Source organism: Balaenoptera borealis, assembly GCF_965194805.1.
Source record: "Balaenoptera borealis genome assembly, chromosome: 15".
NCBI lineage: Eukaryota > Metazoa > Chordata > Mammalia > Artiodactyla > Balaenopteridae > Balaenoptera > Balaenoptera borealis.
In genome coordinates this window covers 5,306,009-5,330,757 of record NC_138871.1, presented here as the reverse complement: position 1 = coordinate 5,330,757, position 24,749 = coordinate 5,306,009, and the positions used below count along the sequence as shown (strand labels likewise).

Here is a 24,749-nt window from a genome sequence, read left to right as displayed (position 1 = left end):
CAGGTCTTGTTAGAATGGTCCAGCTGCCTCCTGTCTTTCAGGGTCTGGAGGAGCCAGAACTTGGGGCTGTGGAGCCCCTGGGGTTCTAAGAGTCCCAGAGGATGAATAGCGGATTGATTGAATCCTACAGAACCCGGTGGATTCCTCTCCCCCCTCAGCCGGGGCTATCGTAAAGTCTGGAGGTGGAATTCCTCTGCACCCCTTCCTGGGCTGACTCCTCTGGGTATAGGCCCAGGAGGGTAGGCCAGGGGGGCGTGTCTGCCCGTGTGTGATCCTAACATTGTCTTCTTAGTCACTGGGAGAGTGGTCAGGAGGACTGTGGGTCATCAGCCTCTTGAGCCGTTGGCGGGGTGAGGAGTGCTTCCTTGGGGCATTTGGGAAGGGGGTCTTGCTTCTCCATCCAGACGCTGGAAAGAAAGGCATGAACCCGTGATTCAGGTAGGAGACCATTTACTGCCCTACTTGATTCTCAGTCATTGTTTTGAGAAGGAGATGAGCTTGAAGTTGTGGGAGAAGGCATGTATTTAAAGCCGTTGGAAGTCTGTCAAGTACACTCTGGAAATGAATCCAGGCTAACAGAGTGTTCTGAATAGAGAAATAATTATCAATGTTATCAATGCATCATCGCTTTATGGTACGTGACTATTTTTCCTAAGTTAATAACATGTATTTGCTGTAATTGTGTTTGTTTTTTACTTGGCAAGCCTTTTGGATACAGATGGAATCAGAACAAACTTCACCCTAGTCCTGTTTCAATTGCCAGCACTATTGACGCCCCTACTTTTACTGCGTTAATGTAGCCAGATCAAGCCTGAGACATCCCAAGGCGAGGTGCCGCAGACTCTGCGGGTGGGAACAGATAAATGCCGACTGCCAGACTGAATCCAGTAAGAATTGACCTTTGACTCTACCTCGCGGAGGGAATTCTCCTGTGCAGAAGACCTTAGCATCGGTTATTGGTTACCCAGCATCTCGCTTGTTGTAAATTGACACTCCTTTGTTTACTTCTTTATTTTTGTCATTTTCCTCCACTAGAATGTGAGTTCTTGGGGCAGGTTTTCAAAAATATATTAGAGAAATGAATATGAATGAAAGGGGTGCCGACCCAGACCTTGGTCTTTTCTGAGCTTGGTTGCTGTGAGCTGAAGTCACTTCCCCTGGTTGACCTGAGTAGTTGCTGGCCATTAGATCTGGAAGCTCAGTTGTCTGCGAGGCCCCTTTGATGAAGCCTGGCAACCCCAGGCCTCACCTGTGTCTTCCTTAGGACCTGTCCTCTGTGAGTGAGCCTTGGAATTTTCTTACTTGTTTGTGTTTTCTCCCTGCGGCAGCCAAAGACATGGCCCTGGAGGAGGTGAGCGGCCCAAGGCCTCAGGCAGCGGCTCTCAATGCTGGCAGGCGGCCCAGAGACCACAGGGGAACTTGAGAGTATTGCCTGAGCCAGCCCCATTGCTCCCACCTGTACTCCCCAGGTCTCACTGGTGAGAGAGTGGCCTGGCGTGGGTATTTGTCAGACGCCTCTCATGGACCCTCAGAGGTGAGAACCACTGGGATAGCTCTTCTCACGTTTTGTCCACATCAGAGTCATCTGGGGCTGGGGGGCTTCTCAGACCCCAGTTGTTTGGCTCCTCCTCTAGTTTCTGACTCAGTGCTCTGAGGTGGGAGCTTAGAATCTGCATTTCTTCTTTTGGTGGGGGGGAGATGTGCCGTGCGGCACACAGGATCTTAGTTCCCCGACCAGGGATCTAACCCGTGCCCCCTGCACTGGAAGCTCGGAGTCCTAACCACTGGACCGCCAGGGAAGTCCCGGAATCTGCATTTCTAACGAGCTGCCAGGAAGCGCTGCTGTCGTCCGGGCCACACTTTGAGAACTGCTGCCCCAGGGCGCTGTCACAGCCACCCTGATTCTCGCTGACCCAGGGCTTTCTGCTTCCTGCGCCTGCTGCTCCGCCTCCCCCGTTTCTCCAGCTGGGGGGCTCTTGCTTTGCCCTCTTGACTGGTCTGCCCTTTGCTGAGCTCTGGGTTCGCCCCGACAGGATGTAGAAAAAATTGTTTTTATCCGCTTTTCTCAACCCAAAGGAGATGGGAATGCTTCTAAAGGCGTTCTAACTGGGGGGGAAATGGACCCCCCAAATGGGGAACTGTACGCATGGAAGTGGACACAGTTGAGGGCGGCTGGGGTGTGGGCTCCGGGCTGGTTGGTTTGTATTTGAGAGGCACACTTAGGGGTGAGTCGTTTGGTATCTCTAGGAACTGGCTAGTCCTTGGAGGGGTCAGCGAGGCCCCAGATGTCAAAGCTAGAACCCAGACGTGCTTAATAAAAGACTTGGTTAATCCAGGGCGGTTTGCGGAGTAAAGGGGAGGTCTTGGCTCTGAACTTCAGATCCATCTTAAAGTGTCTTTCCTAAAAGCACTGTCCAGTCCATAAACTATGCATTGGTGTGTCACTGCCCCTTGTCCTCCAGGTTCAGCCGGTCTCTCCCATGCCACCTTAGGGGTGACTGTCCCCTTCCTTTTCCTCTCGGTGGGGGGGTCCCTTGCTCACGGTTCATGAACTGAGGCCAGCTACAGCCGTGTGAGGTCACTGATCCCACACAGGCCCCCTGGGGCAAGTGTAATAGCTCCGGGAGTGCTGGGTGAGGTGGGCTGACCGGGAACGGCACGGAATGGCATCTCCTGTGAAAGTTGGAGCGCCAGACCCTGAAGGGACATTGAGGAACCTGGATCTTCTTTGTGATTCACTTCACCCGAGGCCCTCAGTCCAGCTGCCAAATCCTGTGGAGCCCGCCCGTGACCGCCTGCCCTGGGGGCCTGGAGTGTTTTGAAGATGACAAATCAGAGGCGGCTCAGCCTGAAGTCTGCATGCCTGTCGGGAGAGCTGGCAGGTGCCCGAGCCCAGGTGGGGTTTTTTACATTACATGACACACGGATGAGAAGGCCATGGGTGCATCTGGGGCCTGGCGGGGTGATTCAGGCACCATCACTGCTTCCCAGAAGCATGGCGCTTGGGGGTCAGCTGAGCAAATGTTCTGTGTGTCACTGAGATTATTAGAAAGCAGAGAACCATCCCGTGACTCAGTGGAAGCTGGGGGCAGGGGCTCTGTAGAAGCTGGAGGGGTATCAGGGCCGGAGGAGGTGGGAGGTGTGGGGACGGCGGCCAGATCTGGAAACTTCTCTCTCCGTCTGGATAGACGGGAAGCTGCGGGGACTGTTGGTGGGCATGTCTTCCTGCCCACCCTCGGTGAGTGGACACGCGGCTGGTTCTCAGCAGCAGAGTAATATCGGGGTGAATAATCCTTGCGGTGCCTCTTATAGAAATCAAATCTCTAGGACAAGGAATTGTTGCTCTTTCTGGTTCTAAAGGAATGGAATGTCTCTACACCCCTCCCACCCATGGAGAGCGTGGCCCCACCTCCACGAGCAGCCTGGCAGTGCCCTGGGAGGTCGGCTTCTAGGTTTGTTCTTCTGGACGGGCCACGTCCCCAGTGCCGGCCCCATGTCCCCGGCCCAGAGGTGGAGGGTAAGGCAGAGGGAAGCAGGGGCACAGAGAGGGACAGTGGACCTCGAATCAGAGCAGCCTGCTGAAGTCTCCGGAGCCCACGGCAGAGGGAGGGCTTGGTTTGTGGATGCAGGATGCAACGGTGTGTGTGTGTGGGGGGGGGAATGGGGAGCTCTGCGGCCTTCGGTGGGGAGGCAGTCGGGCCTGGGTGCCCTGGGGAGGGGCTGTAGGCATGACACGGGCCCAGCGTCCAGCTGACCTCTGTCCACGCTCCGGGCCCTGTGGGCAGGATGGGAGGAGAGTGGGCAGTGGCCGTTGGCGTTCTCATCCCTTCGGGTGTCTCTCACTGGAACCAAGGTTAGGAGGAGGAAGCCAGGGAGGCGCTGGAAAGAACTGAATACAAAGCAAAATGTCTCCTGCACCCTCGAACGCTCTGTGCATGCTCTCTACACCACGCCGTCTAGACAGCCTTGGCCTTTAGGTGTGATGGGCACTGCTCTCTTCCAGGCCACACTTACGCAGACCCATTCCCTACACTCTGTAACATCGTCAGGCACAGACTCTGAGAACGGGAAAGGAATCTTCGAGCTTGTCCAGGCTGAATGATCGTCCCCTAAGCACACCAAACTCCTTCCTGGAACCTATGGTTTTGGTACCTTATACGGCAAAAGGGATTTTACAGGCGTGATTAAGTTGTGGATTTTCAGGTGGGAAGATTATCCTGGATTATTCAGGTGGGCCCCACATAGAGTCACAAGAGTCCTCCTAGGAGGGAGGCAAGAAGGTCAAAGAAAAAAGGCCACGTGCTGATGGAAGCGGGTGGGCGGTGGGGAAAGGGCAGTGTGCTGGGGGCCGCAGTCAAGGAATTGAGGACAACCTCTAGGACGTGGAAAAGGTAAGAGAAGGATTGTCCCCTGGAGCCTTCAGCAGGACCTCAGCACTGCCAACACCTTGACTGTAGCCCCTTGAGACCATGTCAGACTTCTGACCTCCAGAACTGTAAGAGGATCAAGTGGTATTGTTTTAAGCCGTTGTTGGTGGTAATTTGTTACAGCAGCAAAAGGAAACTGATACAGAACTCATTGACCTCAGCCCTCTCTTTTTACAGCTGAGGAGACTGAAGCCCATTTGTGGTAGATATTTTCCTTTTTAGTTTGCTAATTTGTAAGTTATTTATGAGAAGGGAATGATTTTTGTCCTGCCTCCGTGAATAAGACCAAGTTTTTTTCTGTAATTGTCCTGTTGATGAGAGCAGGCCTTAGAATTTTCAGTTTTATGGGGTCTGATTGCTAAATTGATCCTATAGGTTCGATGACCATATTTTCTTGAATCAAAATGAAAGAACTCTGATCTGATAAGTTATGAGTGGGCTTATGGGGATAATAAGACAGAGGCTATTCCATAAAACGAGGGACAAATAGCCCGCACTGTAATACATGGCGTAGTGGCCAACCCACGCCGTCCTGGCCGCCAACTCCCGTCTCACCTCCCACACCCTCTGCCTCCACAGCACAAGGAAGGAAAGGGGGTGGAAATCTTGCCACAGGGTTTTCAGAGGATGCTGCTGATTTCTGAACCAGAACAGACTTTGAAAAGTCCTCCTGAGTCTAAAAAACAAAGACTTATTGCTTCAACCCTTGCAATAGACATCCTGAGTGACCTTCACCTCAAACCTCAGAGGATTTCGAGATACCACGGAACATTCTGTGCCTTGTTTATTTCCCATCAGTTGGTGGAGAAATTGAACCAATTGGTGGCACTGGTGACAGTGGGAACAGGTCAGTGTAGGCCCTGGAGGGGAAGGAGGATGCAGAAAATGTAGCCCTGGAGATATTGCAGGATCGGTTCCAGACCACCACAATAATGCGAATATCGCAATAAAATGAGTCACGTGGATTTTTTGGTTTCCCCATGTATATAAAAGTTATGTTTGGGGCTTCCCTGGTGGCGCAGTGGTTGAGAATCTGCCTGCCAATGCAGGGGGCACGGGTTCGAGCCCTGGTCTGGGAAGATCCCACATGCCGCGGAGCAACTGGGCCTGTGAGCCACGATTACTGAGCCTGTGCGTCTGGAGCCTGTGCCCCGCAACAAGAGAGGCTGCGGTAGTGAGAGGCCCGCGCACCGTGATGAAGAGTGGCCCCCGCTTGCCACAACTAGAGAAAGCCCTAGCACAGAAACGAAGACCCAACACAGCCATAAATAAATAAATTAATTAATTAAAAAGAAAAGTTATGTTTACCCTCTACTGTAACCTATTAAGCATGCAATAGCATTATGTGTAAAAAAGTACATACCTTAATTAAAAAATACTTTATTGCTAAAAAATGCTAACCATCATCTGAGCCTTCAGTGTGTCATAACCTTTCTGCAATCATGTCAAAGATCACAGATCATCATCACAAATATAGTAATAATGAAAATGTTTGAAGTATTTGGAGAATTACCAAAATGTGAAACAGACACGAAGTGAGCAAACGCTATTGGAAAAGTGACGCCAATAGGCTTGCAAAGAGCAAGGTTGCCACAAACCTTCAGTGTGTAATAAATGCAGTATCTGCAAAGCGCAATAAAGCAAAGCCCAGTAAACCGAGGTCAGCCTGCACTGCTGCAGGCCGGGGGACTTGTTCTCCGGTGGCTGTGAGTCTGAGGCATTAGTTTTTGAAAGGACGATTCAAACCTTGTGGCTTGAGGATCAAGGTTTCCCACAGAAAAAGCTGAGGTTCTGTAAATTACTCTTTACGGATCACAAGATCAGCAGTTACCCTTCAGCATGGCCAAAGGCACATTGCACGATTTCACTTCCTTTCTTTGGCTCTATTAACGTGGGCTGTCCTATGCTATTTAGCGACTAGGATCTCAACCAAGGCGGGTCAGCTGGATTAATGTGTTTGGCGGACTACAGAGACGGTGTGGAGAGGACTCAGTTATTGACATGCCCTTCATCCTGGGATGACGATGGTATCTGGTGAGATTTACCTGCTCGGGTGAATTCACACCCTTGAAACTTCCTTGGCTTGACCCCAAATGTATAGCTCACTTCAATTTTACCATGTCAAAATTATGGAACAGAAACAAATATTCCCCCTTCAACTGGTCCTTGGAAAAAGAATAAACACAGATACAAGGTAACATTTACTCTTTGCCCAATAAACTCCTTTTGGGGGTATTTCCAGCTTCCATAAGAACCCCATCATGAAGTTATACACACACTCAATTAATCCAGTGAACTCACCTGTGGTCCCCCTATGTGCCTGGACCTCAATTTTATCTCCTTTAAACTGGAGAATGGATTTGACCATCTCTAACTTTCCATCTTGCTCCAACATTGTTTTTCACAGATATTATTTATCCACCTGAGTTGTGACCCCTGCGAGTTACCTTCCTTGTTAGCAAAAGGATAAAACTAATGCCGGTGGGCCCTTTTGACTGTGAGCCATTTGCTCTGGGTAGGAAATTCCTAAGATTTCTCTAAAAAGGTTTCTGTATCTGCCTTTTCACCTGTAAGAGCCTCAGTACCTGAATAAATCAGACAGAAGATGTCATTAAGGTTAGTAACAGAGATTTTTAAGGACATTTGGAAAAGTCCTTCCTTTCCATCCAACAGCAGGGGTCCAGGCTCACCCCCGGGGCTCCGTCCTCTCTAGCTCCACGGGGAGCTCCCTGAGGGGAGAGGCACATTCATTATCACCTTTGGGGCTGCTGGGCGGTTGGGAGACACTGGTTTTGTACAGACATGAACTTCCATCTCTATTCAGTTAGCCAAATCCCACACACTATAATAAATACTTAGAGAGTCACCCCCTTCCTTTGCTAACAACTAAACATCACGTAAGACTGGCAATGGGGCTCTTCTAACCCTAGAAGGACTTCATGGGGGAAACAGCACATACCTCGCTGGTTAAAGCCCCAGAGTCCTCCTTTTGTCTTTAATGGGGCCGTGGTTGGGCAAAATACACATCACTTTAAAACCACCTCGCAGCTGGAAGTACGTAACTTTTAGCGAGTCACAAGAAATAGGGAAACTTACACAGAGTTTCCTTGGCCACTTCCGCATCTGAGTGATCATGCACCCGCGCTACAGCCGGGACGGCGCTCCCAGTGAGGAGGGAAAAGGTGTGTTCACAGCCACCCAGTTGGAGGAGTGACACAAGCCCGATTAGGAAATCCCTGGACAATGAGAATATAAATTCCTGCCAGACCGCTGAGCTCCCACTGAAGGTGAAAAGCCTGGCAGCCATCCCAGGAGACAAGCACCAGGCAAACGATGCAGAGCTGCAGGTAAGAGGGGAGAAGGGAAGGGAGGGCGACTGACCTGGGAGTCAGGACACCTGGGCTCCATCACTTCTGGAGGGCACCTCAGGAGGCTTTCCTGATGTCTCCAGACCCCAGGTGCCTCCTCCATGTGACTTTCCTCATCTCTGTGACCTTCTTCACCTGTGTGAAAGTGACCTTGACCTTTTGGGGCTTCAGTTTCTTTATCTGTCAAAAAAGGGGCTGGATTGGAGGATTTCTAAGGACCTTCTATGATTGGAAGTGACCGGCAAAACTGCTGTGGAATCAGTAAGAGGAAAGGAATTGCTGAGAGGGTTTGTGTCCAGCTCAGGGGAGGCTGTGCCTCTGAGACTTACACTGAGTTTAGAGGCTTTCCTCTTTGGAAGGATCATGGGATGCTTTCTAAAGTATGAGTAACGTTTCTAATGCCTGAGGTCTCCGTGTTGGCTGATCACCAACCCTCACGGCCACCTTGGAGGAGTAGCAGGCAGAGTGTCGCGAAGTGTGAGTCCCAGAGGCTAAAGCGTCCGGGTTCAAGTCCAGCTGTGCCTGTTACTGGCTGTGTGATGTCACGCACCTGTTCCTATAGTAACTGTCTTTTAAAAATCCTGTTCTCCATTGAATAAGTATCACTGAATAGAGATGGTCCACCCAGTGGCCAGCAGCTCACCAGTAATCAGTAGCCAGGAAGTGTTAAGCTTATCTTTATCCCTTGCTTCATTCCTGTGAAGTAATAATAAAACTGGGTGCGATTCTTTAAAAAACTCATTTTTACCCTCGATTATAACTAAGTAACCCATGCAGTTTATTTTCACCCTCCCAGCGCCTCGGTCTCCCCATCTGTAAATTGTGATGCTGATGGTGAGGATCACAGGTGGAGGGAAGGGTATATGAATCTGAATCACGTGGAGCTTTAGCACGGTGCTGGGCACAAGGGGGTGCTACCTAAACGGTCCAGTGGTTAAGATTCTGCACTTCCAACGCAGGGGGTGTGGGTTCGATCCCTGGTCGGGGAACTAAGATCCCACATGCCGCGTGGTACGACCGAAAAAAAAAAAAAGCTTGCTCTCTGTATTAGACGTCCTCCCTCTCGAATCCCACTCCCCTTTGGAGGCCTTTCCTCTTCCCGGCGCCCAGCTCCCTCAGGAGCCCCTGGTCCCACTCTGCCTCTAATGCCGTGTGATGCTAGTTGGGGCTTGTCATCCTTCTGAATTTCCTCCTGTAAACTGAGGCAGTTGAGCGACTTGACCTTCTGCGTCCCTCCGGCAGCTCGATGTCAGCGGTGGGATGCTGGGGCATCCCTCCCGGCAGCCCATTCCGTACCCCCCAGCTCACCCTTCCCTGAGCTCCACCTCCCCAAGAGAGCGGGGGTCCCTCTTCACCAGCTCGAAAAGGGGGTCTCCTCCTGCGTGCACGGTAGAAGGGGCACTTCCCCTCAAACCTCATCACAGTCTTGCCCATATTTTAATTGTATGTTCCACTTTTTAGCCTGTCTGGTTATCGTAACAGGCAAGAAAGGGAGCTTGGTCGGGCTCAGGGGGCTGTGAGGATGGTCCCCGCACCATTTGTTCCCAGCCAGCCCGGGACGCCCCCCCCCCACCTTTCCACACCTGCCACAGCCCTTACCCTGAATATCCCCACTCCTACCGCACCTTCAAAGCCCAATTGTTTGACAATCGACACCTGAGTGATGACGCACAGCCCCTAGGATAGCAGAGTCTAGTGACAACATGGCTGAAGTAGCGCAAGTATATAGTGTAGTTTCGGGTGGTCTTTTTATGTCACTGTCACCTGCTCTCTATATGGGGACACTTGATCATGACAGTGTCTTCAACCATTGGTTCTCAAACTTCAGCCTGCTTCATCGTCACCTGAAGGATTTATTAAAACGCGTTGCTGAGCCCACTCGGAATTTTGGATTCAGTAGATGTAGGGCAGGAAGGGGCTGAGGACTTGCACTTTGAATGAGTTCCCAGGTGATTATGAGGCTACTGGTCTGGGAGAAACACTTCCTTCGGAGCTGAGAGGAGGTTTCATGTCCAGAAGCAAATCAGCAGGAACAAGTGAGTACCTCAGAGTCTGAAACTAGATCTCAGTTTCCTACCAATTTTGTTCTCCACCCACGAAGGACTGCTGCTTAAGGAAGGGAGGAAGAAGGCAGCAAAAAGATGAAAGGGATATGGAAGCTTCTGTGATCAGCTGATGAGCCAAACCCAGTGGGGTCACAGGAAAAATAGTGATGGGGATGGTGTTGGTCTTCCAGCATCTTAGAATCCCTGCTCCAGTGTTCTTAACCTGGTTGAGCATTAAAATCACCTGGAGAGCTTTAAAAAAAATCTCCGTACCTGGGACCAATTACATCAGGAACTTGGGGGGGTTGGGGCCCAGGCAGCAGTAGTTTTTAAAGCTTCCCAGGCAGTTCTGATGTGCAGCTAAGGCTGGGATCCACTGCTCTATTCTACCTCTTATGCTCCTCACCGTTCCACTTATATAAACTATTTAGGGACTTCTTATTTCTCCCTTCAGAGTGTGTGTTCTAAACCTGTCATGTGTCTGATGATTCTCATTAGACAAATGGGCATTTGACTTATCAGTAGCATGAGAATCTGTATGAAACTCCATCTAAACGTTTCTGGAGCATACGTTAGTTAAGAACCTCTGTTTCATTTTAGGCATAAATAATTCCCTAAACACACGAGGTAAATTATTGTGGCACTTGATTGTGGGCCAAAAGAGGCCAGTTTAAAACCAGGATATTATCTTGCTATGTGACTTGGATATATAAGTTTGTTTCTGGACGTTAGTTTCATTCATCTGATGAAATGGATGGATTAGAGAGCAGGGGTTCTTTGCTATTTTAAATAATTTCTGGAAAAGAATTTCTGAAATGTCAAGAGGAAATTTACAAATGCTTGGGCTTAATTGGGGATTGCTAACCTGACTGTATTCAGGGGCCAGGCAGTAAGTCAAATCCGTCAGGCTGTGAGTGACAGGGCCTATGACCCACTGGAATCAGTTTGTCCCTCGGAAAAGACAATCAATGAAAAATAACACCACCACTCAAGCTGAAAAAATGCATATCCACAAGTTGAACAGGCCTGTGATCCCCAGTTTGTGATTCCCAGATTAGCTTTGACTATTTGTGACAATCTGATCACATCACCCCTAGGTTAAAGGGATGAGGGCCAAGTCCTGGCCCCATCACTTCTTTTTGTATTTCCTTGGAGGAGTTATTTAACTTCTGTGAGCCTCAGTGTCTTTATCTCTAAAACGAAAATAATAATATCTAGTTTGTAAAGTATTGGGAAAATTAAAAGAAATCCTACATGTCAAGACTTTGCCCAGTGCCTGACACATGGTGGATGTTCAATCAGTGTTAGTTATCACCACCATCCTCAATATCCTCACCATCATCACCATCCTCAGTATCATCACCTTCCTCACCATCATCACCATCCTCAGTATCATCACCATCCTCACCATCATCACCATCCTCAGTATCATCACCATCCTCACCATCATCACCAACCTCAGTATCATCACCTTCCTCACCATCATCACCGTCCTCAGTATCATCACCATCCTCACCATCATCACCTTCCTCACCATCATCACCTTCCTCACCATCATCACCTTCCTCACCATCATCACCATCCTCAGTATCATCACCTTCCTCACCATCATCACCAACCTCAGTATCATCACCATCCTCACCATCATCATCATCATCATCATCAGATTATGAGGTTCTGACCTCACAATTTCAGAAACCACTCTGAAAGGGCTGGGGTGACCCGGGTACAGGGATTTAATATTGTCTCTGCTCTTAATCCATGTGGGTGTCTGCCTACTTCATTTAAGGATGAGCCAGTCCTTACGATCAATGCCTTTCAAATCACCAGGGAGTCTTGTTAAAAGGCAGATGATTCTGATTCCCTAGTTCTGGGGTGGGGCCTGAGATGTTGCATTTCTCACAAGTGATGTCCATGATGCTGGTCCAGGGACCACACTTTGAGTAGGCAGTCTTTAGAATATTCGAGACGAGGTTTTCTTATTTGGGAGCAAGGAAGTCAATGTATGGCTTTGGACGTGTCCTAAATTTTCTAGAGCTAGTATTCATCAGCATGTTTTCTTAACTGTCTGCGGTTGGCAGAATTCTAAGGTGCCCCCCACTGAGCATGCCTTGTGCAGCCGTCTCCCCTTGAATGAGGGTGGGTCATATAAACATGATGGGATGTCATTCCCATGATTATGTTACCTTATACAGCAAAGGCGAGGGCATTTTGCAGATGTATTTTAGGTCCCCGGTCAGTTGATGTGAAGCTAATCAAAAGGAAGACCATCCTGGGCGTTCCTGGTACAACCAGCCGGGCTCTTTAAAAGAGGGTTCGGGGGTCAGAGCCAAGAGGTCAGAGAGCTGTGAAGTAGGTGGTCCATTGGCCCTGAGGAAACAAACTGTCCCGTTTTATGGAGGGGACCCCGGGGCAGGAAACGGTGGTGGCCTCTAGTTGCTGAGGGTGGCCTTGGCTGACAGCCAGCAAGAAAGTGGGCACCTCAGTTGTATAATCCCAAAGAGCTGAATTCTACCATAGCCCCAGGGACGTGGGACAGGACCCCAAGCTTTGACGTCCACCCGTGGGACCCTGAGCAGAGTCCATCCAAGCAGAGGCCGACCTTGGACCCACAGTGATGTGAGCTAATGACGGGGCTTGGTTTCAAGTCACTGAGTTTGCGGTCCTTTGCTCCAGGGCAATAGAGAACGAACACAGTGTCCTTATCCTACTCTTTGAGTGCTGTGCGTACCCTCCGGGTTACACTGCAGCGATAACCTACAACATCTCAGTAGCTTAATCCGTCACCTTGCTCACGTCACGTCACTGTCTCGGGGCAGCTGTGTCAGGCCGTGACGGCCCCTCACAGCTACCTGAGGCCATTTTCAAAAGAGAATTTTGCAGACTACCTGTCTGCCTCAGATTGTTGTGACACAAGTGCTGGTGTGGAAAATCTGTGTTTCTCCTATTTAACAGAAGGAAAAACAGACGTTCAGGAACGAGGGAGTGGCTTCATGGATGGAAGTAAACCTCAGTCTCCTATCAGGGTGGCCACCAGCCATCAACAGAGGCACCATCCTTGAACAAGGGTGGCAGAAGAGAGGGTTGGAGGGTGGGGTACCGGAAATGAAACACCTGGAGGTGACCTATGTCCTTCCCGTGTCCTTCCCACGATAACTAGTCTTGTGGCCGTGCCTAATTCAAGGATGCAGAGAAGTGAAATCCTTTGTGCACCCCAAAGTATCACAGGTCCAGATGTTGGGAACCTGAGCCTCTCATATCATGTTGCTGGGGAGGAAGCAGGATTTCAGATCGGCCAGCTTCAGGATGCTCTCCTTGCACCAGGGATGAAGCTGGCTGCCCCGGCATCCTCCTGGGAGAAGCCGGAGGGAACACGTGTGAGAGGGAAATGCTCCCCCCCCCCCAGCTCCAGAGAAGAGCAAAGCGTTTCTTAATGGGACTTTCTGGGTCTGTGGAAAACCCAGTCCATCTGGGATGTCTTCAGGCTGATGACTGGGGTTGCTTGTGCCCAGGGATTTCCCCACACCCTATGGCTCAAAATCGCTTGGGTTTCCTATCGTGGTTGGCTTTCTTGGCTTGTTTTTTTATCTGCTCTTGTGGCCATGCTGGGCCCAGGGCTGGGGAAAATTGTGCCTTCTGTGACCCTCAGAGGACAAGCCATTCTAGCTGGACATATTTTCCAGGGAGTGAAAGATGATCTTTCAAAGCATAAAAAGAAAATCTCATCTGTTCTGACAACTTAAGTTTGGGAGGAAATATTTCTAAAATATATGTATTGTGGTGCACATTTGTAGTCACTGCAAGTCGATGTCACAAAAATGTGCCTTTAATAACTTTTCTAGTAAGAATCTCGTTTGGCTCCTGAGGCCTCTTTCTCGGAGGAAAGGGGAATTTAAGCTGCCAGCCTAGGCTGGTCCAACTCTGCCTCTCTTGGATTTATTTGGTCTCTTTTGGGTAGATGCTCAGTCGCTTAGAGTTTCTGACTTTGCCACCTACTTCTAGCCAGGAGTCTGAGAACTGGGGAAGCCATGTCCCCAGGGCATGGTGGGGAGGGCGGCTGGTCCACACTTGCTGGCCTGGGGGGGGGGGTCTTCACTGGTTTCCATGGAGATGTTCCTGGACCTGGCTGGTCACGCAGTGTCCTGCTACATCTGCTGCTGAGGTTCATGGCTGGGAAAGCCGGGGTCTGGTCTTTCAGGGGAGGCAGAGCCAGTGCAATGGCTGATGTGGCCCCACTGTGCCCCTTGCTGGCTCCATGGTCCTCTGCGTCCCTTGGCCGTGGCCTCACTTCTCCCCTGGCTTAGACTGGCCACCTGCGCAGGTGGTAGCCCAAATATTTACCAACCCGCAGGGCAGGAGTACCAACCAGTCAGAACAGGTGCTGCCCTATGTTGCGTTACCATGAGGATCTCAGGGGATCCCCTGGAAAGGTAGAGGGTGGAGAGTTCAGGGCTTAAGTGGGTGGTTATTTACCAACTGGTAAAGACATGTTTCCACAGTTGGCCACACTGCTCCTTAGGGACTGAATGTCCTGCAGCCTCTAGGTCACCTGTCCATCACGGCAGCCCCATGTCAGCTCAGATCTCAGTTTAGCCCCCCATTGTCCACTGGAAGCACAGGGGAGATCTGAATCTCCTCCCCATCGGCAAAGAACTGAGGCCAGCAGGGAGCTAACCCTAGCATCCCTCTACCTAAGTAGGCCATGCCATTATCTCCATCCTTCCCTGGAGCCCCCATCTTGGTAATGGCTCCTTACTTTACCCCGGTGGGATTCCTCTAGAGACCCAATTTGAAAGCAGAGGAAAAGCCCCTCAGCTTTCAGCTTCCCCCTCTCTTCTGCCCTCTGTCTCTTTGCACTCAGGTTTTGAGCCCGGAAGTGGGGGCAGAACCCGCTTTCCCTACTTAGACATCCCCTATATCCACTTCCTTCTCTCCTTTCCAAGGAGGCCTTTGCTCTTCCCCTTTCTTGGGGCCATAGTGGCTGAAGACTCAGAGGTAACAAGCAGGGTAATACCCTGGAAGGTAATTAGCATGTTATCCTCATCACGTACGTTATTCACTGTCACATCCTCGAGAAAGAAGGTCCTGTGCAAAATTTAAACTGTTCTTCATGATTCAGGGAAATCATTATGGACATCAACTGTTTTGTGCTGGAACACCTGGATACCCTCAGTAGGACACAGAGAGGTGGAGGGGACCGTTTGTGTCTGCTCGTAAAGGCCTCTGATTGCTCTGCTCTTTGGTTCTTGCATCTGTCTCAGTAGTTTTCCTTCTCTCCTCTGTTATTGGGTAACTGGCTGCCACGTCTTTGTGGGTGCGTCTTCCCACATCAGCTCTCTCCCTCTTTCTGATTTGCTACCTCTTCTCTGCTTCTGATAGAACATTCTGGTCACCTATCACTGCATAACAAACTGCCCCGGAATTGAGTGGCTTATGACAAACATTTTATTGTAACTCACATACTCCATAGGTCATGAATTTGAGAGGGGCTTAGCTAGGCGGTTCTTTTGCTCCATGTGTTTCACTTGAGATCAATCAGTGGTACTCAGCTGGTGAGTGGACTCGGTCTGGGGAGCCTAAGATGCTTCACTCGCATGGCTGGGGCTGGGCTGGGACGGTCGGCCTGACCCCCTACATGTAGCTTCCCTCCAAGCAGGTCTCAGGGCAGTTGGACAATTTACACGGTGACTGGCATCCCCCAGAGCCAGCATCCCAAGGAAGCCAGGTGGAAGCTGCATGGCCTTTTCTGACTTAGCTTCAGTGTTCACTCAACACCATTCTGTTAGTTAGACTTAAGTCACAGTTGGCCCACATTCAAGGGACCCCTTGACAAGTTGGACTCCACCTTTTTAAAAAATACTTATTTATTTATTTTGGCTGCGTCAGGTCTTAGTTGTGGCACGTGGGATCTTTCATGGCGGTGCACAGGCTCTTCCTTGCAGCGCACGGGCTTCTCTCTAGTTGTGGCACGCAGGCTCAGTAGTTGCAGTGCGTGGGCTCTCTAGCTGTGGCACGTGGGCGCCAGAGCGCAGGCTTAGTTGCCCCACGGTATGTGGGATCCAGTTCCCCGACCAGGGATTGAACCCATGTCCCCTGCATTGGTAGGCGGATTCTTAACCACTGCACCACCAGGGAAGTCCCTGGACTCCACTTTTGATGGCAGAGTAGCCTGGTCACATAACAGAAGACAATAGGGAGATATCGTTGTGGCCATCTTTACAAAATACGATCTGCCCCTCTGAGAAGCAATAGCCACATTCATACGAATAAAGAGACAGGTTCTGAAAGAGACTTTCACATTTCTTCTGTGAGTCAAATAGACATGACTTGGTGCCAGGATCCTATTGACTGTCTTTCAGCCGTTCAAGTTTTTTTGTCCTGGTTTCTTTTATCTGTGTTATATTTTAGATGGTCATGTTTTCTGGATAACTGATAATTCAAATATCTGCGACATCTATTACTCTCAGATTACAAGGGTTGAAAGCAACATTCATTTCAAAGGGTGTGCATCTGCCCATAACCAGTCTCCTGTCCCATGCCAGCACAGGGCGTCCAGATACTAGTTCACGTTACCCAATGAGTAGCCCCACAGAGCTGAAACTCCAGTACCCAGGACAACTCAGGAGTCTTGAGTCATGGTTTCGCCAGTTGCTAGCTATGGGACCTTAAGCTAGTGAGTTGATCCAATTCAGTGGTTATCTGACTGAGCCCCTGACTTGGTGCCGGGGGCTCTGAATGACTTGGGCTCACTGGGAATGCAAGGTGTGAATGGAGGACCTGATGGAGAGGGAGGAAGAGCTGGGCTGATTTGCTGAATCTCTTGGTTAATGGTTCCTGGGGCAGAAGTTGGTCAAGTTCAAAAGGTTTGACAGCGAAAGGGTGATTTTATTTATTTTTTATTTAAAAAAATTTAAAAAAATATTGTTGACGTATAGTTGATTTACAATGTTGTGTTAGTTTCAGGTGTACAGCAAAGTGAATCAGTTATACGTATACATATATCCACTCTTTTTTAGATTTTGTTCCCTGAGAGGTCATTACAGAGTATTGAGCAGAGGTCCCTGTGCTATACAGTAGGTCCTTATTAGTTATCTATTTATAGATAGTAGTGTGTATATGTCAATCCCAATCTCCCCAATTTATCCCTCTCGTCTCCTTACCCCCTGGTAACCATAAGTTTGTTTTCTACATCTGTGACTCTATTTCTGTTTTGTAGATAAGTTCATTGGGAAAGGGTGATTTTTTTTTTTTAACATCTTCAATGGAGTATAATTGCTTTACAGTGGTGTTTTAGTTTCTGCTTTATAACAAAGTGAATCAGCTATACATATACATATATCCCCATATCCCCTCCCTCTTGCGTCTCCCTCTCCTCCTGCCTATCCCACCCCTCTAGGTGGTCACAAAGCACGGAGCTGATCTCCCTGTGCTATGCGGCTGCTTCCCACTAGCTATCTATTTTATGTTTGGTAGTGTATATATGTCCATGCCACTCTCTCACCTCGTCCCAGCTTACCCTTCCCCCTCCCCGTGTCCTCAAGTCCATTCTCTATGTCTGTGTCTTTATTCCTGTCCTGCCCCTAGGTTTTTCAGAACCTTTTTTTTTTTTTTTTTTTTTTAGATTCCATATATATGTGTTAGCATACGGTATTTGTTTTTCTCTTTCTGACTTACTTCACTCTGTATGACAGTCTCTAGGTCCATCCACCTCACTACAAATAACTCAGTTTTGTTTCTTTTTATGGCTGAGTAATATTCCATTGTATATATGTGCCACATCTTCTTTATCCATTCATCTGTTGATGGACACTTAGGTTGCTCCCATGTCCTGGCTATTGTAAATAGTGCTGCAATGAACATGGTGGTACATGACTCTTTTTGAATTATGGTTTTCTCAGGGTATATGCCCAGTAGTGGGATTGCTGGGTCGTATGGTAATTCTATTTTTAGTTTTTTAGGGAACCTCCATACTGTTCTCCATAGTGGCTGTATCAATTTACATTCCCACCAGCAGTGCAAGAGGGTTCCCTTTTCTCCACACCCTCTCCAGCATTTATTGTTTGTAGATTTGGAAAGGATGATTTTAAAGAGAAAGACACTTGTTGGCAGAAAGTAAAATAGAAAGAGAGTGCGTTGCCCTTGGTGGAGCCAAGTCTGAACCTTACCAGGTTCTCCCTGGTAAGACATTCAGCCCAAGTGGCCCAGTGCCTGGTTCTGCTAAAGATGGGTCTTCCTGTGCCATGGGTTCCAGTAAGCGACTCTGTCCCCACCCCCCCCAACCCCCCCCCCCCGCCCCATCAGGGTCAAGGACATGCAGGTGCTGTCGTTATGACACAGCCGTGCAGACCAGAAACAGTCCCACTGTGCTGCTCCTAATTCCCTTAATTCTGGGGGGAAAGTGCTAGCTTCTCTATTTTCTACAGAACAAAAATAGTTTGTGGACTTCTCTCAAGGGTTCTGCTTTGGCTTTGAGCCAGTACATTTTTCAACAAAATCTGCCTCAAACCTGGTCATGTATTTCCCTGTATCTGAAGCTAGAGGATCTTCCCTACCCCTCAAATGCCTAACATCCTGTGCTTCCCAGAGACTTAGTTCCAAATACTTTTTATTTTGCTTCAGCTTTGAATTAAAAAAAAAAAAATCCAAGCTTAATTTTGATGTAAATATTTATTTCCCCATAGGTTTCAGAACGTTTTATACCACATGCCTGAAACAACATGTTCAGTTTTTTAGGAATCTATTTTGCAAACTGAATGTGACTCAGCAGTAGGTATAAGCCTGGAGAGTTATTTGTCTTCCTTAAGAGTCAGGATCTGTCCCCTTGTTTTTGTGTTTTGGATGACTGTACTGCCTGACTCAGAGATGGGCAGTTGCCTGGAACCTTCTGGGAACAAGGTGAAGATAGAAATAAGGAAAAGTTTCATCTTCTGGGTGAATGAAGAGAGAGACTCAAATATACTAGAGAATCAAATTTTTACTCCTTTTAAATGCCTGAGGATTTATCTCTGGAGCTATCGTTTACTTACTTATTTACTCTCAATAAACTTTCAGGTGTTCAGGGGAAAATGTGTTTGTGTGTGTGTGTGTGTGTGTGTGTGTGTGTGTGTTTGGGGCCCAGGTGGGGCTAGGGGGCCCAGGTGGGGCTGGGATCCAGGCAGGGGGTTGGGAGGACCAAGCCCCACTTCTTGAACCTATGGGGAAATTAATATTTACATCAAACTTAAGCTTGGAAATTTTTTAAAATTCAAAGCTGAAGCAAAATAAAAAGCATTTGGAACTAAGTTTCTGGGAAGCACAGGGATGGGGGATAACGAGGGGGTCGGGGGCCCAGAGAGAGAGAGAGAAACAGACAGACAGAAAGAAAGAAACAGAGAGAGAAAATGAGAATAAAGCAAAATGTTAAAAATTGGTGAACCGAGGTAAGACACATACTCGTGTTATTATACTATTCCTGCAACCTTTTCGTCTGTTGGAATTGTTCAGAATGAAACTAAAAGGTGAAGTAAACACCTACACACCCTTAGGCTCCATGTGCCACCCTTGAGCAGGAGGCAGACCCAGGGCCACAGGCAGGTACTGTCACCTGGGCCTTAGCGAGGGCCGAGGGGGATGCTGCTCAGGTGCCCTCCCCTCCCCCTCCCCTCCCCCTCCCCCCTCCTCCCCTCCCCTCCCCTCCCCCTCCCCCCTCCTCCCCCTCCCCTCCCCCTCCCCCTCCCTCTCCCCTCCTCCCTCCCCCCTCCCCCCTGCCACTGGCAACCCTGGCTCAGGCTGGGCCATCAGCATTTTCCACCTTATTGCATTATTTTTCTTTTCTTCAACTCTTCAACCATTTTTTTGGTCATTTTCTTATGCCTGGCCCTGCTTTGCCTCCTATTCTTCTGTGCCCTTACACTGAGTACTGGGAAACGGGGTTATTTGACAAAGGAAAAAATAAAGCCAGAATTGTAACTCAAATACTTGGAACGAGCTGCCTTTAAAACTTCTTTCTTCCAGTAAGAAGGTCACCTCAGATTCAAGCAGAAATGTCAAATTGCCTGTCATTTAAAGACACATTTAAAGAAAATAGGGCAGGAAAATAGCATTTTGCTTGCAAACTTCTGCAAAACAAACTTTTCCCTCTGAGCCTGCAAAGACCGACTACGGCAGTTCTGGGTCCAGCCCGCTGCTGAGGTTTCAGTTACTGAAAACGATCACTGACATGTGCTTGTGGTTTAATCCTCTGAAGCCACTTCCTGAAGAGGTCACAGTAAAGCAGCTATTGTGCCAAAGTCCACAGAGAAGAACGGAGAAAACTGCCTTGGCCGGGGGTCCAGCGGGGGGGTTGGGAAGCCCAGGCGGGACTTGGGGGTCCAGGCGGGGGGGTTGGGAAGCCCAGGTGGGACTTGGGGGTCCAGGCGGGGGGATTGGGAAGCCCAGGCGGGGCTGGGGCCCAGGTGGGGCTCGGGGGTGGATGGGGAGGGGCTGGTCCTGGAGGAGAACAACAGTGTAGGATTTCGTTCCACTGGAACAGGGTCCTTGTTGAATCATCAGGGTCCTTACCCCAACCAGATGTGTGATTTTGAGGAGAGGATTAATTAAAGTCCATCTCCCGTTCATCACCTGAAAGGAAAGGGATGGGATGAGATTCCTCGGAGCCCCTCCCAGCTCCCTGGCTTTGTGACAGTTCAGCGAGCAGCCGCCCCGGAGTGGACACAGCCTGACTCTCTGGTGTCGGAGTGATTTTAAACGTGGTTTCAAACCTTCACACAATCAGAGGCTAAGCCTGAGCCTTGGGGGCTGCTTTCACCCGAGGAGAGTTGAGATGCCTTCTCAGGGTCAATGGGCAGAAACGGTTTATTTGAAAGAGTTGAGCGTCAGAAAGAGGAGCAGTGGGAACACCACACGTGGCAGAACCCGGCCGGGCTCCTTCCCTGGGGTCCCTGAGATTAGGGATTCGGGGTGAGGATGACAGGAAGCCTTAACATATAAAAGGAGGCAGTCGGGGTGGGGGAGGGTAGCTCCACAAAGCCACTGAGGACCAGGCTCCTCTGGTCACCCCACCACTTAAGCACGTGGTCTGCACGTGGCTCAATCCACCCACCATATCCACACTGAGCCGGCAGCAAGGCCGACTTTGAAGTGGAGACTTTTAAGTTTTTTGAGGAGACTTTTAGGTTGACACCTTGGGAGGGTCATACATTTCCACTGACATTTCATTGGCCCAAATCTTGTCACGTGGCCACTCCTAGTTGCAAGGGAGGATGGGAAATGTAGTCTTTGTGTGGATGGGGCGGTGCCCAGGTAAGAGTCAGGAGTTCTGTTACCGGGGAAGCCGACTTTGGAGGAGGAAATTAGCACCATCTGTCACAGAAACTATATTTTTGAAGAGTAAGGGCTTTGCAATCACCAATCCTGGGTTTAAACGTCAACCCCCGCGTACTAGCTGTGAGATATTGGCCAAGCTACTTCACCTCTTTATTCAATTGCATCATCCGTAGATTTGGAGAGATATTCACATCATGGGGGCAAAATGAAGGAACAAACGCTCAGTATTTAGCACAGCAGCGGTAACCGTTCCACTGGTCCCTGGGTCAACGTCTTTGACTTCATTCATTTACTTGGATGCGTGGTATTGATTGCACGTGGTGTGTTTAACTCCTGTTTCTTTCATGTCCTTACTAGAGAACTTGTGAGTCTGGCTGGGACCAGTATGGTTGGGACGTGATAAGCTAGTCCCTGCCCAAAGAGGACAAAGCAACGTGGTCAATGTTGGTGTGACCTTTAGGCTAAGCAAGTGGCCTGGTGAACCTTGGGTGGGGTTAAAGTTACAGGAAATGTCTGCGTTTCAGGAACACGTGAAGGATAGGACCCTGTAGAAGCAGGAAGAGCTTAGGGGAGACAGCCCGGGGCAGACACCCAACTAAGGGGAAAGTCTCAGGTCCTCCACATCACCCCCTGCGCCTCATCACCAGTGGGGGAGCTCAGGACGCAGCTCTGAGCCCCTGCCTCCTGATGGTTCCCCATTGATGGGGAGGGGGGTTACTAGAGTGCAAGGGTTACTTCCTCCTTCTGCCAACCCTGCCCTGGCCAGTTAAGAGCCATCTGGTTTTACTGGAGACATTCAGGACTGTATCTGTGCCAGGAACAGGGAAAAAGTCAGACTCCTTCAAGGATATGGGGAGGAGGTACCAGTAAGGATGTTTTTCTGGATTCACTCATCACTCCCAACTCCCTGGTAGACTTTCAGTCGTACACATTCCCTGGTAACTTCTGGAACTGGGCACTGTGTAGTCCACGAAGGCTGTGAATAAGACCCAGCCTCTGTCCTCAAGGCCGTCCCCACCCGTGGGAACCAGACAAGTCACAGTGTGGTGGATGGCCTGATTGCTCCCACTTCATTCCCCTCCTGGTGTAACTTTGCAGCTCCTCCCACTACAGGTGGGGGTATTTCCTGGTCCCACAGATGGCAGTTTGGCCACATGTCTTGCTTTGGCCAACGGAATGTGGGCCAAAAAGAGTGAGCTAGTTCTGAGCAAGCAAGGCCTCGAGTGCTTTTGCCCACATTGTTTGAGTTTTGCCATCCCATGAGAAGATCACCTCCCAGGAAGTCACTGGTCCAAGGAGGGTGAGACACCCATGGAGCTGACTTGGGTCCCACCTGAAGCTTGGAGCCGAGACTAACCCAGCCTAATCTAGGTCAGCCAAGCTCCATCTGACACACAGACCTGGGAGCAAGAACAAACGACTGGTGTCGTATGGCATTCAGTTTGGGGCTGACTTGTTAGCAGTGTTGTGGCAGCAGCTAGTGATACAAAAGGCAACTGCGATAAAGCGTGGGAGGGACCACAGGGAGATGCAGAGGGACCACGGGGAGATGCAGAGGCATCTGATACTCCAGCCTTGGGGGGCTTGGTAGGGAGGAATGCTTTGTGAGCTTGTATAAATTATTCACTTTTTGGCCCTCATTTTGCTTTTTCCTCGGGGACGCTCTACATCAGAGGGTATGTTGAATCCCTCAGCATATGTCAGAATTGTATGTAAAATAAGAGTTAATCCATAAAGATTATAGGAAGAGTTCTCTGACCAGTAAAATATAAGGAACTTTCGACTTCTGGTGATTCATTCACTCATCCCTTCATTCAACAAATAGGAGTTAGGGAAACAGCTGTGAATAAAATAAAGTAGGGTCCTGAGCACATGCAGCTTACATGCTGGAGAGAAGAGACATGGTTAATGATAAACGCCATAGAGAGCAACAGAGCAGCAAAGGAAACATGGAGCACTGGGGCCGAAGGTGGTGCAACTTTACGGGAAGGTCAGGGAAGACCTCGCCAAGAGTGATGCCTGAGCCCAGACCCTAGCAGTGGCCTTAGGTGAGGAAAGAGCCTATCAGGCCGAGGGGTGGGGAGTGCTAAGGCACGCTTCAGGAGAGAGAAACACTTAAGAGACAGAACTCCTATTCCAGTGAAAATTGCTGTAGAGGAATAAATTCAAAAATTTGAGTTTTCTTGTTAAAAAATCCAGGCAAAAGGGTTTTGGTCATCAGGGGAAACCTCCAGAACCCACCCCTGGGACCATCCTCAAGGGGTTCTCTCTTTGGGCGTCAGTGATTCTTGGTGACCCCTCCTCCATGTCCTCCCCTAGGCTGTGGGGTGCTGGACCTGCGGTCTCCACTTCCTGTGTCCTCCAGAAGTTGCCGGGAGTGATGTTCATCTGGTCCATGTTGATGATGTGTGTCTCTGTCTTCACCATCCAGCCTGAGGAACACATGGGTAAGAAGTGACTCTTTCAGCTGGAGGGGACGTGCCTGCAGCTTCTCTGGGGAAAGGAGTTGCTTCTCTAGGGAGGTTCTGTTGTCCTCAAAAAGCAAGGTGTTTGTAGGTGACGGAGTCTTCCTCTTGCCCGTCTCCTCTGGTGCATGAGCTTGCTCTGGGCATCGGTCATTCCTGCCAAAGGAGCAAACCAAAGAGACCCTGCTTTTGCCCTTGACAAAAGGTGCTTTTGGATTTTAACTGTACGACCTGCTGCAACTGAGCTGAACTCAATCAAGATCAACTCTGAATGATAAGGCATCAACAAGTCAAAAATAAGGCCAAACTTTTTTTTGTCATCATGTGAACCTGATTTAACTTTTCCCACAAAATGTTGATGGGACTTGATAGTAGCCCTAACCTTGTTATTTGGGAGTTTTGAGATCTTTGTGAGAGGAGGGGTTCATGGGGCCCCCACGTTGTCAGGGGCATGTGGCTTCCTTGGATGGACCCAAAGCCTGACTGTGGGTTCTTTGTCCTTCAGTGGCTGCAGGAAGCTGCCAATTTCATGGCAGGCATCCCAAAACCAGGTTCAAGGTAGAAGGGGAGCCTGTGGCCATGAGGTGCCCCCAGGTGCCATACTGGGACTCTGCTAGCACCCACGTCAATGTGACATGGCGTAGAAACGACTCCACCATGATGGTCCCAGGGGAGGAAGAGATGCGAGTGTGGGTCCAGGACGGTGGCCTCTGGATTGTGCCAGCCTCGCGGGGGGACTCTGGCACCTACATCTGCACTGTCAGGTCAGCCCCTCTGGGATGAGGGTGGGAAGGGGGGCCCTTGCGGAATGGATGCTTGCATGGCGTTTCCATGACAACCTGGATTTCAAAACCCAGCGCACAGGTGGGAACCCACCTTACGTCTGCGTCACTGTCACTGAAATACCTCCTACCTGAGAGCGTGTCCACAGATGTCCTCATGGCGCCCTCTCTCCCTTCACTGAAGTCTCTGCTCAAGTGTCACCTCTATGGAGAGGACGTCCCTGGCCACTTTATCTAAAGCAGGACTCCTGTCACTCTCCCCTTACCCTGTGCTTATTTTTCCTCATCTGTCACACATATATGTGTTTTATGTATTTAAGGTTTGTCTACCCTGTTAGAACATAAACTCCAGAGGACA

General features: G+C 49.6%; 1 protein-coding gene across 1 annotated transcript in view; it reads left to right on the top strand.

The window, feature by feature from the left end:
* Positions 1 to 4,327: 4,327 nt before the first annotated feature.
* Positions 4,328 to 24,749, top strand: part of IL1R2 (interleukin 1 receptor type 2) — a 39,788-nt gene continuing 19,366 nt past the window's right edge. The window contains exons 1-3 of the mRNA XM_082357409.1: positions 4,328 to 7,774; positions 23,464 to 23,591; positions 24,115 to 24,373. Coding sequence (XP_082213535.1) covers positions 7,761 to 7,774; positions 23,464 to 23,591; positions 24,115 to 24,373 — 401 coding nt within the window. The 5' untranslated portion in view covers positions 4,328 to 7,760. The remainder of the gene's footprint in view (positions 7,775 to 23,463; positions 23,592 to 24,114; positions 24,374 to 24,749) is intronic.